This window comes from Galeopterus variegatus, unplaced genomic scaffold, assembly GCF_000696425.1.
Source record: "Galeopterus variegatus unplaced genomic scaffold, G_variegatus-3.0.2 Scaffold4892, whole genome shotgun sequence".
Classification (NCBI taxonomy): Eukaryota; Metazoa; Chordata; class Mammalia; order Dermoptera; family Cynocephalidae; genus Galeopterus; species Galeopterus variegatus.
In genome coordinates this window covers 35,384-49,935 of record NW_007731003.1, presented here as the reverse complement: position 1 = coordinate 49,935, position 14,552 = coordinate 35,384, and the positions used below count along the sequence as shown (strand labels likewise).

Genomic DNA, 14,552 nt, shown 5'->3' with positions numbered 1-14,552 from the left:
TATATATATATATATATATATATATATATATCTTGGGTGAACTTTCAGCCAGACCTGCTATTCCTGTGCTGTGATTATAAAAGCATTTAGTTTTAATTTTTTAGTAAGGAACTTCTGGGTTTGCAGAAACTGATTTTCAAACCCAGTGTGTCTGACTCTTTTCTGGAGACTAACTGGTCTGATGGTTCAAAGAACCTTTGTTTTCAAATGACATGTGCCCCACCCAGATTATCCTGTGGATTTAAGTCCCTGACTACCTTGTCCTTTGGACTTCTCAGTTGTCTTATTTCATTAGAAGCTGACAGGGGAACATGGAATGTGAACAAAAGTTTTTGTGTTCCCACTGGTTTTTTGGTTTGTTTTGTGTTTTTTCCCCCCTGAGTTTGTACATTGAATGGTTAGTTCTTTAAGTTATAGCTTTTAAAAAAAACATTCAAGGCTTATATATTTCTAAGTGCCATTTTTTGTTGGCATATGTACAGTTTTCATATGTGGTGATTTCATAAGCATTCAGCACCAAATAGTTTAAATTTCCATTATCATTTTTTCATTGGCCCATGAGTTATTTAAAATTTCCAGATGACTGGACTTTTTGTTTTAGTTCTTTATCTTTTGTGATTAACTTTTAATTGCTTTGTGTTCTGACTTTCTGGTTTATTTGATAATCCTTCTTTGAAATTGGTTAACATGGTTAGTTTTTATACTTCTTCCATTGTATGTTTGAAGATATCTGTATTTTCTAATTGTTGGAATTGGATTTACATATCAAATAATTAACCTTCTTGATTTTGTTTTTCAAATCGTCTATACTAATTTTGTAAATTTACTAATTTGCCTGCATGGCCTTAATACCAATTTCTGAGTGAGGTATGTTGGATTTACTACTGTGATGGCTAGTTTATCCTTTAATACTTGAAATTCTATGAGTTTTCTATTTATATGATTTGCTTTTATATAGATAGAGGATATTTTGTTAGGCACATAAAAATTTTAAATTGTTACATCTTCTGAGGGAATTGGATCATTGATTATTTATAGACTTCGCACAATCCTTGCTAAGACCTCTTTCATAAAGTCCTTCTTTTCTGGTAGTAATATAGTACCCCAGCTATTTGGGGGTTGGAATCTGCCTAGTGCATATTTTTCCATACTATTTCTTTCAACCTTTCTGTGTGCTTATGTTCTAAGTGTTATCTCAGTAGTCTGTAACTTCTTTTTTTTTTGGGGGGGGGGGGTCTTTTGTCTTTTTCCGTGTCCGGCAATGGATTGCAACCCTCAGTGTTGCCCCCGTACCGGACCAGGGACCGGCAACGGGATCGCAACCCTCGGCGCTGCTCCCGCGCCTCGCTCAGCCAGTGAGCGGGAACCGGTCTGTATGTGGGATCCGAACCCTCGGGCGGGAGCGCCGCCGCGCTTCCCAAGCGGCACACTATCCAGTGCGCCACCGGGCCGGCCCCTGTAACTTCTTTTTAAGCAAGTACAATCTGTCTTTTAACTGGCAGTAGTAGTTTGTTTATCTTTATTCTGGTTAGTGGTGTATTGGGACTTTTTTCTTTTGTTGTTGTTTTCCCCATTCTTTTTCTAGGCTTCTTTTTCTTCTTACTTGCTTTTACTTCTTAAGTGCTTGTTTTTCTTTTTTTCCTTGTTCAATCCCCTCTTACCTTTTCTAGTGGCTCTGAAATGATATACCATTTCTATTCTTTTAATGATTGCCTTTATATTTTTACCATTCATACCTGTCTTTGTCAGTTTGGGCTGCTGTAACAAATTACCATAGACTGGGTGGCTTAAACAGTACACATTTATTTCTGACAGTTCTGTTAAGTCTAAGATGACGATGCCAGCAGATTGGTGTCTGGTGAGGGCCCGCTTCCTGGTGTGCAGACAGCTGTCTTCTGGTTGGATCCTTACATGGCAGAGAGCAAGAGCTGTATCTCTTCTTATACGGGCATTAATCTCATTCATAAGGGTTCTACCCTATGATCTAATCACCTCCCAAAGTCCCTACCTCCTAGTACCATCACACTGAGGGTTAGGATTTCAACATATGAATATTGGGGGGACACAAACATTCACTCAGTACCTAATGAAGTATAATATTAGTATCCCTTCTTCTGAAAAATACAAGGAACTTTGTTACTGTTGTCTAGTATCTTACTCCTGTTCTTTTCTTAACCACTTGACATAGACATTATTACCTGCATTTGTTGTTTAGAAAGTGTTTGTTCAGATTTACATTTATATTTACGAGATTCTCTGCTCATCATTTCTTATCTCAGATCTTCATTCCTGAAGTATATTCTTTGAAAGGGCCTCTAGCATATGTAGATATGCTGATGGTAAAGATAGTTTCACTCAGTACACAATTCTAGACCAACAGTTCTCTCAGTGCTTGGAACGTGTTATTCTGCTGTCTTTTGGCTTCACTGTACCTGTTAGGAAGTCTCTGCCTACTGGGCGCTATAGCTGCACCTGTAGTCCCAGCTACTGGGGAGACTGAGGCTGGAGGATCGCTTGAGTGCAGGAGTTCTGGGCTGTAGTGCGCTATGCCTGTCAGGGTTTCTGTACTAAGTTTAGCATCAATACTGTGACCTCCAGAGCAGGAGACCACCAGGTTGCCTAAGGAGGGGTGAACCTGCCCAGGACAGAAACAGAGCATGTCAAAACTCCCATACTGATCAGTAGTGGGATTGCGCCCTCGTGAACAGGCACTGCACTCTAGCCTGGGCAACATAGCAAGACCCTGTCTCTTTAAAAAAAAAAAAAAATCTCTGTCAAATGGTAGATAATCTGTCTTTGTTACTGCCTTTAAAATCTTCTCTTTGATTTTGGTATTTATTCCTAAGTTTCCCTTAATATATCTAGGAGGGATTTTTAAATTTTTTAAAATTAGTCCTGCTTAAGGTACATTGTGTTTTCTTTATCTGTAGATTTATGTCTTCCCTCATTTCTGGAAAATTCTCAGCCATTATCTCTTCATCTTTTTGGCCTCCATTTTCTCTTTTCTCCTTCTGGAGTTCCAATTAGTTGCATTTTATGGACTGAGTGTGTAGTGTGTGTGTCTTCCCAAAGTTCATATGTTGAAATACTAACCCACAATGTGATGTTATTAGGAGGTGGGGTCTTTGGGAGGTGATCAGGTAATGAAGGTGCAGGCCTCATGAATAGCACTTATAAAAGGAATCCCAGAGAGTGCTCTTGCCCTTTTTCTGCCGTGTGAGACTTCAAGGAGAAGTCAGCAGTCCGCAGCCTTGAAGAAGGCACTTACCAGAACCCAACCACGATGGCACCCTGACCTCTAACTTCCAGCTTCCAGAACTCTTAGAAGTAAATGTTCTTTGTCAGCCACCCAGCCTGTGGGACTTTGTTATAGTAGCCCAAACTAAAACAATGCATGTTAGGGATTCTCATTCTTTCCTTCATATCTCTAATGTATCTGAGATATGTTCCGTCTCCCTGTATGTGCTACGTTCTGGATAATATCTTTGGCCCTGTCTTTGAGTTCATTAAGCCTCCCTTCAACCAAATCTTTATCCGTGGAGGGATTTCCCCCTCCACAGTTCTAGGCTGGCTGGTTAGTTCAGCTGGTTAGAGCACAGCCTTATAACACTAAGGTCATGGGTTCAGATCCCCATACAAAAAAAACATTATTAGAAGATCTATTTGGGTTTTTTAGAAAGCCGTCTGGTTTTTGATGCTTCCTGTTAATCACTTATTTTTGTTATTAATCACTTATTTTTGTTATTCCGTCTTTATGTTTTATTCTTAGTTATTATATAGTCTGTATTTGCTGATTTCAATGTCTGAAGTCTTAGTGGTTCTAAATCTGTTATTTGTTGTTTCTCCTGACTTTCATTCTTGATGGATTATTTTCTCATGTGGTTAATCTCTGACTGAACTATTATTTGTTCTAGATTAGTGGAGCACTTGTTAGCCTTTATTGAGGATGATTTTCTCTGAAGAGGATCTGCATTTGATTTTATGACTAGCCTGGGACTACATTGACCTCCTTACAAGATCCCTAGCTTCCAAGAATATTGTTTAGTTCTCCCACCTTGTGTCCCTGAAACAAGCCTCCTCCACCATTCCCGCCACTTGTTCTGATATCACAGTGACTCCATTTTTTTTTTTTTTCCTTAAAGATGACCGGTAAGGGGATCTTAACCCTTGACTTGGTGTTGTCAGCACCACGTTCTCCCAAGTGAGCGAACCAGCCATCCCTATATGGGATCCGAACCTGTAGCCTTGGTGTTATGAGCACCGCACTCTCCCAAGTGAGCCACCGGCCGGCACTCCATTTTTCTCATCATTATTCACATTTCAGATCAGAGATTTTGATTGCTTTGCTGTGCCCCTTGGAGATTTTCCTTATATCCTGTGAGCCCAGTAGCAATGCAGCACACACACCATTTGGTTCCATTGTGGTAGGAAGGCCCTTCACAGTGTCTAATCAGCCTTTCCTCTGGAAATAGGGGTTCCAAAGCATTTTTTAAATAAAAATGAAAAGAAAAAGGGAGGGAGAGGGAGGGATGAAAGAAGAAAAGTAATACCATTACAATAGTGAGCATTTGGACAATGGAGTTAGAGAGGGAAAATGTTTTAGGTGATGATCCTGCCATCCTGACCCAGCGCCTGTAAGGTCAGAGCTTACATTTATAAAACATAATAATGATGAGATGGGTAAACACAAAAGGAAGAAAAGCTAAGACAGTTGTATTCTCGTCATCACCTAATTCTCATTAGGCAACATTCTTTAGGAAAACATTTGAGTACCCGGGCCTTTATAAAATTATAGCTTAATTTTACTTGCGGTTAGCTCTGAAAAGTTATGTGGAAAGGTACTCAAGGGAATCTTTCATTAAAATATAGGTGAACACAGTTTAGATTCTCATACATGTGATTTAATTTGAATCCCTTATATATATATTTAAATGTTACTGTTCCTCTTAATATTACAGGACAAGGAGTAGATGAACCTCTTTCAGAAACTGGAGTTAAACAAGCAGCAGCTACTGGTGTATTTCTGAATAATGTAAAGTTTACTCATGCCTTCTCCAGTGATCTTATCAGGACACAGCAGGTAAGTTCAGAGTCAAGGTCTAGGCTCGTGGGTCAAAAGTCTCAACACCGCGTAAGCTTAAAACAATCATCTGCTAGAGTCTGTAGGGATTTAAATCACACACAGACATCACCCCAACCCCCCTAACCCCCTGACAGAACTTTTTTCTTTTCATTTTACTTTGTACTTTTTTTTTGAATTTTTAAAATTAGAGTAGCCTAGGAAAAAATGTGTAATAAGAATACAAAGACAATGATGTCATGAGAAAGAGCCAACAGAAACGACAGGTGAATTTAATTAACCCACAAAGACATCAGATATTAAAATAGTCAGATACAGTAAAAACTGCTATTTTACTACAAAGAAATAAAAGACATGTTAAAAATATTTGTAGGGAACAGATTACCATGAAAATGACCACAGATATTTAAACAGAACCAAATCAACTTCTAAAAACGCAATGGAAGAAGACTTTTGTGACCAACCATAAGGGAAAAATAGGGTTGGAATTTCACGTCCCCCAATAAACAACTAGGAAACACAATAAAAAATGTGAAACAACTGTTTTCAGACTTTGGACTTTGGGCAGTGCAGTCCTGTGATGCCTGAGTGAAGTGGGACAAGCGAGGGGAGCCTGGGGATGAGGCAGTTTCCAGGATCTGGTAGGGGAAGCCACACAGAAGTCAGTGGTCTCCGAGTTGAGGAGACAAAGCTTCAAATTTGGGGAGGTTAACATTACTGAAACTGGTGGGGCAGAGTACGGGAAGAGAGAGCTGGACAGAGGAAGAACTCCAGAAATAGTGTAGGGATCCCCTTAAGTCTTTGGTAGACTGTTAATCTGCGCACGCATAGAGCGAAACTGCATGAAGCAAAACACAAGTTTAGGGAAGAGAACAGTTACTGGGAATCCGTAAGTGGGACAATTCCTAGAGCTCACACGGGGTAGGGAATCATGTGAGTTCCCACCAGCCAAAGTGGAGAGATTTTGCTGAATACATAGGGTATATAGTAGAGATTCCAGAAGGGTCACACTTCTTTTTTCTTTTGGCAGCTGGCTGGTACAGGGATCGAATCCTGGACCTTGATGTTGTCAGCACCATACTCTAACAAACTGAGCTGACTGACCAGCCCTCCCACACCTTAATAGTGAGGCTGAACTCGCCTTAGAGGAAAATAATGCTGGAAATAGAAGTTGCCAAAAAAAAAATTTTTTTTTAAATAATCAAATTGATTTAGAGATGAAAAATACAATATTCTGAACTGACAATTTCACAAGATGGGATTAACAGATTAGATGCTATAGAAGAGGAAGTCAGTGAACGTGAAGGCAGCAATAGAACATTCCAAAATTAACTATGGAAAGAAAAAGACTAAAATAGCAAAAACAAACAGAGTCTCAGTGAAATATGAGACAGTATGAAGCAATCTAATATACATGTAGATTCCCAAAAGGAAAATGGGGAAGTGGCTGTGGGGAGTGTCTATGGAGATTAAAAAGAATATTTTGAAGAAATGATGGCTGAAAAATTTCCAAATCTATACCCAGTGAAAATACTTCAAAAAATTAAGGTGAAATAAAGAAATTTTTCTTAAGTAAAAGGGAAGGACCAGAAGTAGACCCACAGTTATATAGTCAATTGTTACTTTGTTTTTGGGCAATTGAGTTTTGGCAAAGGTGCTAAGGTAATTCATTGCAGAAAGGGTAGTCCTTTCAAGAAATGAGGAAGAAACAATAGAATAGCCATGTGGGAAAATGTTAACTTTGGTTCTTACCTCACATCGTACAAAAAAGAAACTTGAAATTGATTATAGAACAAATCTGGAAGCAAAATCTATAACATATCTATGAGAAAACACTGTTTCGAGAAAAATCTTTGGTTGGCTACAGATTTCTTAGGACAAAAGATGAACCATGAAAGAAAAATTTGATAAATTGGATTTTATTCAAATTAAAAATTCTGTTCTTTGAAGGACATCTTTAAGAAAATGAAAAGACGAGCCACAGATTGGGAGAAAATTATAAATAAGTATATCATACGTATGAAATATAAGTTGTGTGTCTGTGTATCTGACAAAGTATGTGTACATGTGTGTATAAATTCTTTTAACTCAGTAATTAGACAAATGCTCCATGTTAAAATGGGAAAAAGAGTTGAATTTAACCAGGTACTTTACAAAAGCAGATGCATAGAAGGCCAATAGACATGAAAAGATGCTCAGCATCATTGATCATCACAGAAATGCAAATTAAAACCACAGTGAGTTAAAATTAAAAATATAAAAGGATGTGGAGCAGCAAGAAGTCATACAGTGTTGATGAGAATGCAAAATGAACCAACTCCTTTGGAAAATAGTTTGACAGTTTAATATACACTTACTGTATCATCCAGCAGTTTCAGTCCCAGAAATGTATGCAAGAGAAATAAGAACATATGTCCACACAAAGACTTGTACACAGCTGTTTAATTGCAGCTTTATTTGTAATAGACAAAGAGTAGAAACAACACATGTATTCATCAGTAGGTGGATGGATAACTGAACTATGATGTATTCATACAGTGTAACACAACTCAGCATTAAAGACTGAGTTGCTGATGCATGCATCAACATGGAAGAGTCTCAAAAACATTATGCTAAGTAAAAGAAGCCAGACACAAGAGTACATACTGTATGACTGTATGATTCCATTTATATGAAACTCTAGAAAAGACTAATCTGCAGTTACAAGTGGATCAGTGGTTGCTTGGGGCCAGGGACGAGAGGGATTTATTGGCATGGGCACAAAGGAATGTTTTGGAGTGATGGAATTTTTCTATATCTTGATTTTGGTGGTACTTAAATGGATGTGTACATTTACCAAAACTCAGTGAACTGTGTATTTAAGATAGGTACATTTTATTTTTGTAAATTATATCAGTAAAGTTGATTTAAGAATGTGGAAAAAATTAAAAAGCAAAAACCTCAGTGGGTATACTAAATTATAGATTACACATAGCTGAAGTGATTGTTAACTTACAGATAAACATAAGATAGTAACCTAGATATAGCACGGTGTGACATTTAAAATCCGAGAGTTTAAAAAGACATGAAGAGCATGATGAGAAATTCTAATGTCTTTCAAAAGGAGATAACAGAGAACGAGGAAGAGGCAATATTCAAAGAGGTCGTAGTTGATAGTGTTACAGAATTGCTGAAAGACCCAAATTCTCAGATTAGGAAGTGTAACAAATCCCAATCAGGATAAATAAAGAAAAGAAATCCACATCTACATCCATCATAGCAAAATTGTAAGATTACAAAGAATAAGGTGGAAAAACATCCACTAAAGACCAATATTTGTCAGTACCAATAATGATTTCTTTAATGTGCTGAGAGATAATAAGGATTAACCTAGAGTTTTATACTCAGCAAAATTTTCTAGAGTACAGGTGAAATGAAGACATTTCAGACAAACAGGCTCTAAAGTAATTTTTAAAGAGAAGGAAAATAACTCCAAAAGGAAGACCTGAGTTTCAGAAAAGAATGGTGAACAAAAAAGTTGGTAAGGGTACAGGTAAATGTAAAGAAATATTAACACTATATAAAACAGTAATAATGATAATATCTAATTTGTGGGGAAAAGGGTTAAAAAACTAGGCAGGTTGTGGACTTAAATTGTGCCTACAGTTTTGCAAATACAGTGTCTCGTCAATCAAAAATAACCAGACATACAGTGAGAGGAGACATGAGCAAAACTGAGCAAAAATTAAAGACAGCAGAAGCAGCCACAGAGTTTTCTGATAACTGCAGTTATCAGACATAGGCTTTAAAATAACCATTTTATGCGTAGGTGAAAGACTACATCAAGAATTTCAGCAGAGAACTGTAAACAAACTGTAAACAAACTATAAACAAGAATCAAATGCAAATTCTAAAACTGAAAGTATAATTAAAATTAAGGCTTATTGAATGGGTTTAATAGCAATTTAGACCCACTTGAATGGAGAATTAAGGAACTAGAACAGAGGTTAGCAAACCTTTTCTGTAAAGAATGAGATGATATATATGTTAGATTTTATGGTCTATATGGTCTCTGTCACACTGTTCCACTCTGCTGTTGTGTGAAAGAGCAGCCATAGACAATACATAAATGAATGGTGTGGCTGCTCTAATAAAACAAAATAAACAATAAAACAAAGTAAATACAAAAGCAGGTGATAGTCTGGATTTAGCCTGTGGGGTGTAGTTTGCTGACCTCTGAACTGTGAGATAGGTTAGGAGAAAAGATCAAAATCTGACATGAAGAGACAAAAGGATAAGCAGTGTAAGAGAGGGACAACTCTTGCAAAGGAAAATTGTTTCTAGTTCTTTTTTGTTCACTAAGATGACATGCAGTATTTTGACCTTTCAGCCAGAATGGTGATTATTTTTATAAGAAAAGAAACTGTTGTCTTTAATTTTCAGACCATGCATGGGATTTTGGAGAAAAGCAAATTTTGCAAAGATATGACAGTAAATTATGATTCAAGACTTCGAGAAAGGGTAAGCAACTTATTTACATGTTGTTCTTTACCATAAGTTATCAGTAAATCACCTCATTTTATCACGTGGCTAAAAATTAAATGCATTTCTGCTAGGGATTTGGAATCAGCTAACATGTCAAGAATATACTACAGGGCAGTCACGGTTACATACTCATATAGTATCTTGTTTAATTTTTGAAATCATATGAGATAAGCATCTTAAATTATAAAAGAAGACTTAACGTAGTACAAAATAGTTTAAAGTGAAAAAGTTCTCCCCTCCCATCCTACTCCCAATTTTAAGTATGAGTAGATTTTCTTATGCCCATTTTATATAATAGAAATGAATCTTCCTGAAGCTGTGATTTAGCTAAAGCCATATAGCAATTTCAAATCTGGGATTTGAATCCAAGTCATCTCCTGGAGCAATATTTTTATTCTGCTCTGTAATACTAACCTATAAGCTCATTACTGTCCCTGCTAGCTCTGTGATTTCTTTTATACCCAGGTAGAAATGTAACAAAATGGCTAGGGCATTTTTAAAGAATTGCTTTTCATAACTTGCATGTGTTCTCTGTCATAGTTCAGAATATATGTGAAAGTTCCAGCATAAATGCTGCTTGGAAAGGCTCACTCTTTGCCTGAGAACCGGTGCTCAAATATCATTAAGCAAAACTGTTCTCCGCGCAGTAGAACACTGAACAGGGCCTGCCATCTCATAACAGCAAAAGTGTCCTCATTGGGCTAGGCCATCTTTTCCCACTCTGCTCTTTTCCTGAGTAGTTTCATCTTCTCCTGTGATTTTTGTTAATAGCCTGATGATTTCCAAGTACATATTTTTAGCTGAGATCTCTCACGTGAACTGCACACTTGCATATTAAACTCTCTCCTGTTATTTCTTTGTGTGTGCCCCATAGCCACGTCCATCCAACTCAGTGGGTCACCTGCCTTTTCTCTCACCTGCTCTTGCTTTACCCAGTTGCTCACACCATTCATTTTCACCTCTTCTCTGTGTTTCACGATGTCAGCCTATCAGTGTCTTGTCATTTCTACCTCCAAATAGTTCCTGAATCTCTTCATTTCTCTGCAAATCCACTGCTGCCATCCTGTTGCAGTTTAGTGCCATCCTTCACCTCAGTCACCATACCTGCGATTCTCTTGTGTTCTGTCTTGGACCCTCTTTTCCAATCCAATCTCCACAGTGCAGCCAGAGTAATCATTTGAAAATGTGGCTGCTACGCCCCTGTATAAAACAGTTCAGTAGTTCTCTTTTACCTTCAAGAGGAGGCTGCAACTCAACCTGGCTCTCAAGGTGCTGTGTGACCTAATCTGTTGCCTCAGCCTGCCCTCCTGCTTCCCCTGTGCTTAGCGCTCCCACCTCGGTAACGTTAGTGAGCATCTGCGTGGCACTTGCTGTGGGCAGGCACTGGGCCAAGCACCACAGATTTTCCCATCTTCACAACAACCCGATGTTGTAAAGATTTTCTAATCCCCATTTACAGATGCAGAAACCGAGGCACACAGAGGCCAAGTCCATTTCCATGATCACATAGCTAGCAAGCTGCAGAGCTAGGATTCAAATGGAGGCCACCTGGCCCTAAAGTCCATGCTGTGGACCACTGATCATAAGCCTCCCATGGATCTTCTCTGAGTTGCCCAAACACCCAGGGCTCTTTCCTCCCTGAACTTCTGAATCTGTTCACCACTCTGCCTGGAACATCCTCTCCCCGAACCTGGCCAACTTCTGCTCACCTCTAAGGGTTTGGTCTTCTGTGATCCCCAAGTCCAGGTTAGACATCTCTCCTCCGTGTATCTGTGTCCTTTATTTCCTCCCATCATGGCACTTCCTCACTAGAGTTAGTTGTGATCTCATCGAGGGTGGGGAGCTGTGTGTCACTCCTTGGCTTCGTCACCACTGTGGCCTTGTTGCCTAATGTGTTTTATAGTAGCACTCAGAATATTTCATGAATGAATGTTTCCATTCTTGTAGAAACAAAGCGAGTGATGATTTTTAATGGCCCTGTTTGTAATAGAGATCGCCCCAGATATAATTGAGGTTAGAAGAATTTGGACTTTAAGATTGGAAGAGTGGCTGACTTTATAGCAAAATATGTTTATGGCCTTATAAAAATAATACTGGACTTTATCTGATGATGGTGTGAGAATCTTTTGGCATCTTCAGTGCAAACCATTTGTCTCTTTAAATACTTTGTTATGCAAACCATCCATTTTCATTGTAGGGAATTAAAAAGTGAGAATAATTTGGGGAAAAAATGCCGTTAAAATTTCTACCAGCCATAGGTAAATATGTGAACATTTTGGTATGTGTGTTCCTTTTTTTCGTGTTTGTCTGTCTTTATCTATCTAGCTGTTTGGGTACATGTTTTTCTAAATGGTGTCCTACTTTATCTATTGCTTTTAAGCCAGTTTTTCCCGTTTATTGTGTAATCACTGTTTTTCAGTAACCACAAATGCACATCAATACGATCTCCTGATTAATGGCTGTATTATTCCAGTATATGAGTATGCAGAATTTATGTAACCCTGCTACTACTGATGGACATCTAGGTTGTGACTAGATTTTCCACTGATGTAAATAATGTTAAAATAAACTTCTCTGTGATTAATTCTATCATTTCTAGGAAAGGAAACTGCTGAGTGTGCGCTTTTTAAAAAGGCTTTTATATGTATTCTTACGTAGCCTTCTGGGAAAGCTGTGCCAATGTATATTCCCGTGAATGATCGAGGGGAAAGTTCGCTTTTTCACACCAATACTTGATGTTATTAATCTCTTTGGCCTATTTAATGGCTTAGTGCTATTTAAATTCCCACATTACTGATTATTAATGAAGTAGATACCCATGTTTCCTGGACATTTGTATTTCTTTTGTACCTCATATAGCCTTTGCTCGGCTTCAGTCTTAATGAATCTAGAAAGCTAATGAGCTTTGAAGTCACACAGATCTAGGTTTGAATTTTAACTCTTCTAATTATTGGCTGTGAAAATGTAGGCTAGTTGATTAACCCCTCTTGAAACTCAGCTTTCTTGCTCATAAATATAGAGATACGTCAATATTCTTGTTTTATAATGCTGTTATTAGGATCAAGTGAGATAATATGTGTGTGGATGTGAGGCAGCTGACTTGGTGCCTTGCACATGTTAGTCTCTAGCCCTGGAATCTGTGCAGATCCCTACATTTATCCAATAAGTCCCCATCATCTACTTAAGTTAGCTTGAGTAAGTTGTCTCAAACAACCCACTCAGGCATAGTGTACAACTCAAGACTTCAACTGTGTTTTCTAGGGTTCATGGCCTTCTACTGAGTACGTTTCCATTATCAGTTCATAGGAGGTACAATAAAGTAAGTGAAGGAAACAAAGCTTATTCCTGGTGTGATTGCTCCAAATTTGCCATAAACACATACTTAATTGTTGTATTGCAAATTCATTTGAGGCATTTTTATCTATTGGACCATTGCAGAAATATGGGGTTGCAGAAGGCAAGCCTCTAAGTGAGCTAAGGGCAATGGCCAAAGCAGCTGGGGAAGAAATTCCTGTCTTTACACCACCAGGAGCAGAGACATTAGACCAGGTATGTAGCATGGGTACAAGTTGCCATGTTGGTGAACTTGCCAGTGTCAGAATGGCTGAAACCTGACTCATTTGTAAATTAGATATTTCTGACTTTTAAGCAGTTTGAAAGTTGCTTTGTTCATAAAACAGCTGCATGATTGTTCGGCGCCACACATGATGTTTCTTTTTTTCTTTTTAAGTTATCCTGTGTTTCTCATTCACTGTTAACATGGCAGTCATTGCCAATAATGGATTTAAGGAAATGTGTTATTAGGTGGTACTTGAAAAAAAGTCTCTGCATGTGAAGCAGTAGTGTAAGCAGTGGTAGTAGTCAGTAAAGCAAGAGTGGTGCTGTTCAAGGAGGGTGATAAGTAAGTCACTCAGAGCAAAATAACTCAAGACACGACATCTTCACGCCTCTGTCTGTGCCTCTTCAGCTCTGTTAATGACACCATCCCTGTGCTTGTGTTTCTCTGGAGTGTTCTGCTTTGAATTGTATTATTGATGATTTTTTTCCCCCATTCTTTATTTTCACAATTTTTACGTAAAGACTTTAGGAAACATTTATTGTTGTTCCAACTGAACTGAAGTGCCAGCCAGATACATATAGTTTCCTGTTAGCACTATTTTATGGGTTTCTGTGTGCTTGTAGATTTCTCTAACTAGACTATGAGTGCTTTAAGTCAGGAAGTAGGAATTGTGTCTTCCTCATCTTTGTCCCCAGTGTGATTTCATAGTTCAAGAAATATTGTGGCAGTCACTCATGTCTGGAACTGCTGATGGAACGAATAGAAGTATAGACTGAGATTCATCTGCTTGTGCAGTTAATGTTAACATATTAGAAAAAACTCCACTCATTTCTGTTTTATGTTTATGTTTTAAGGAAGTCATTAATGTTACTTTATTTCACCTTTTATTTCTTTTCTCGTAGGTGAAAATGCGTGGAAAAGATTTTTTTGAATTTCTTTGTCAACGAATCCTGAAAGAAGTAGGTCTAAAAGAACATTTTTCTCAAGGAGCTCCAAGCAAATGTCTGGAGACTTCTTTGGCAGAAATATTTCCTTTAGGAAAAAACTGTGGCTCTGAATTTAATTCAGACAGCGGCACTCCAGGATTAGTAGCGAGCGTCTTAGTTGTGAGTCATGGTGCTTACATGAAAAGCCTGTTTGGTTATTTTCTGACTGACCTTAAGTGTTCCTTACCAGCAACTCTGAGCAAATCCGAACTTATGTCAGTTAGTCCCAACACAGGGATTAGTCTCTTTATCATAAACTTCGAGGAAGGAAGCAAAGTTTTACCAAAAATTCAGTGTATTTGTATGAACCTACAGGATCATCTACATGGAGTGACTGAAACTGGCTAAGTTTAAATCTACATCGAAATCTAACAATTTCGAGCCTCTGAGGGAGTGCAGTTAG

The 14,552-nt window shown here is 38.1% G+C and overlaps 1 protein-coding gene across 1 annotated transcript in view; it reads left to right on the top strand.

The window, feature by feature from the left end:
- Positions 1 to 14,537, top strand: part of LOC103603963 (chromosome unknown open reading frame, human C12orf5) — a 21,563-nt gene extending 7,026 nt beyond the window's left edge. Inside the window, exons 3-6 of the mRNA XM_008588545.1 lie at positions 4,959 to 5,080; positions 9,503 to 9,580; positions 13,043 to 13,153; positions 14,066 to 14,537. Coding sequence (XP_008586767.1) covers positions 4,959 to 5,080; positions 9,503 to 9,580; positions 13,043 to 13,153; positions 14,066 to 14,497 — 743 coding nt within the window. The 3' untranslated portion in view covers positions 14,498 to 14,537. The remainder of the gene's footprint in view (positions 1 to 4,958; positions 5,081 to 9,502; positions 9,581 to 13,042; positions 13,154 to 14,065) is intronic.
- The last annotated feature ends 15 nt before the right edge of the window (positions 14,538 to 14,552 follow it).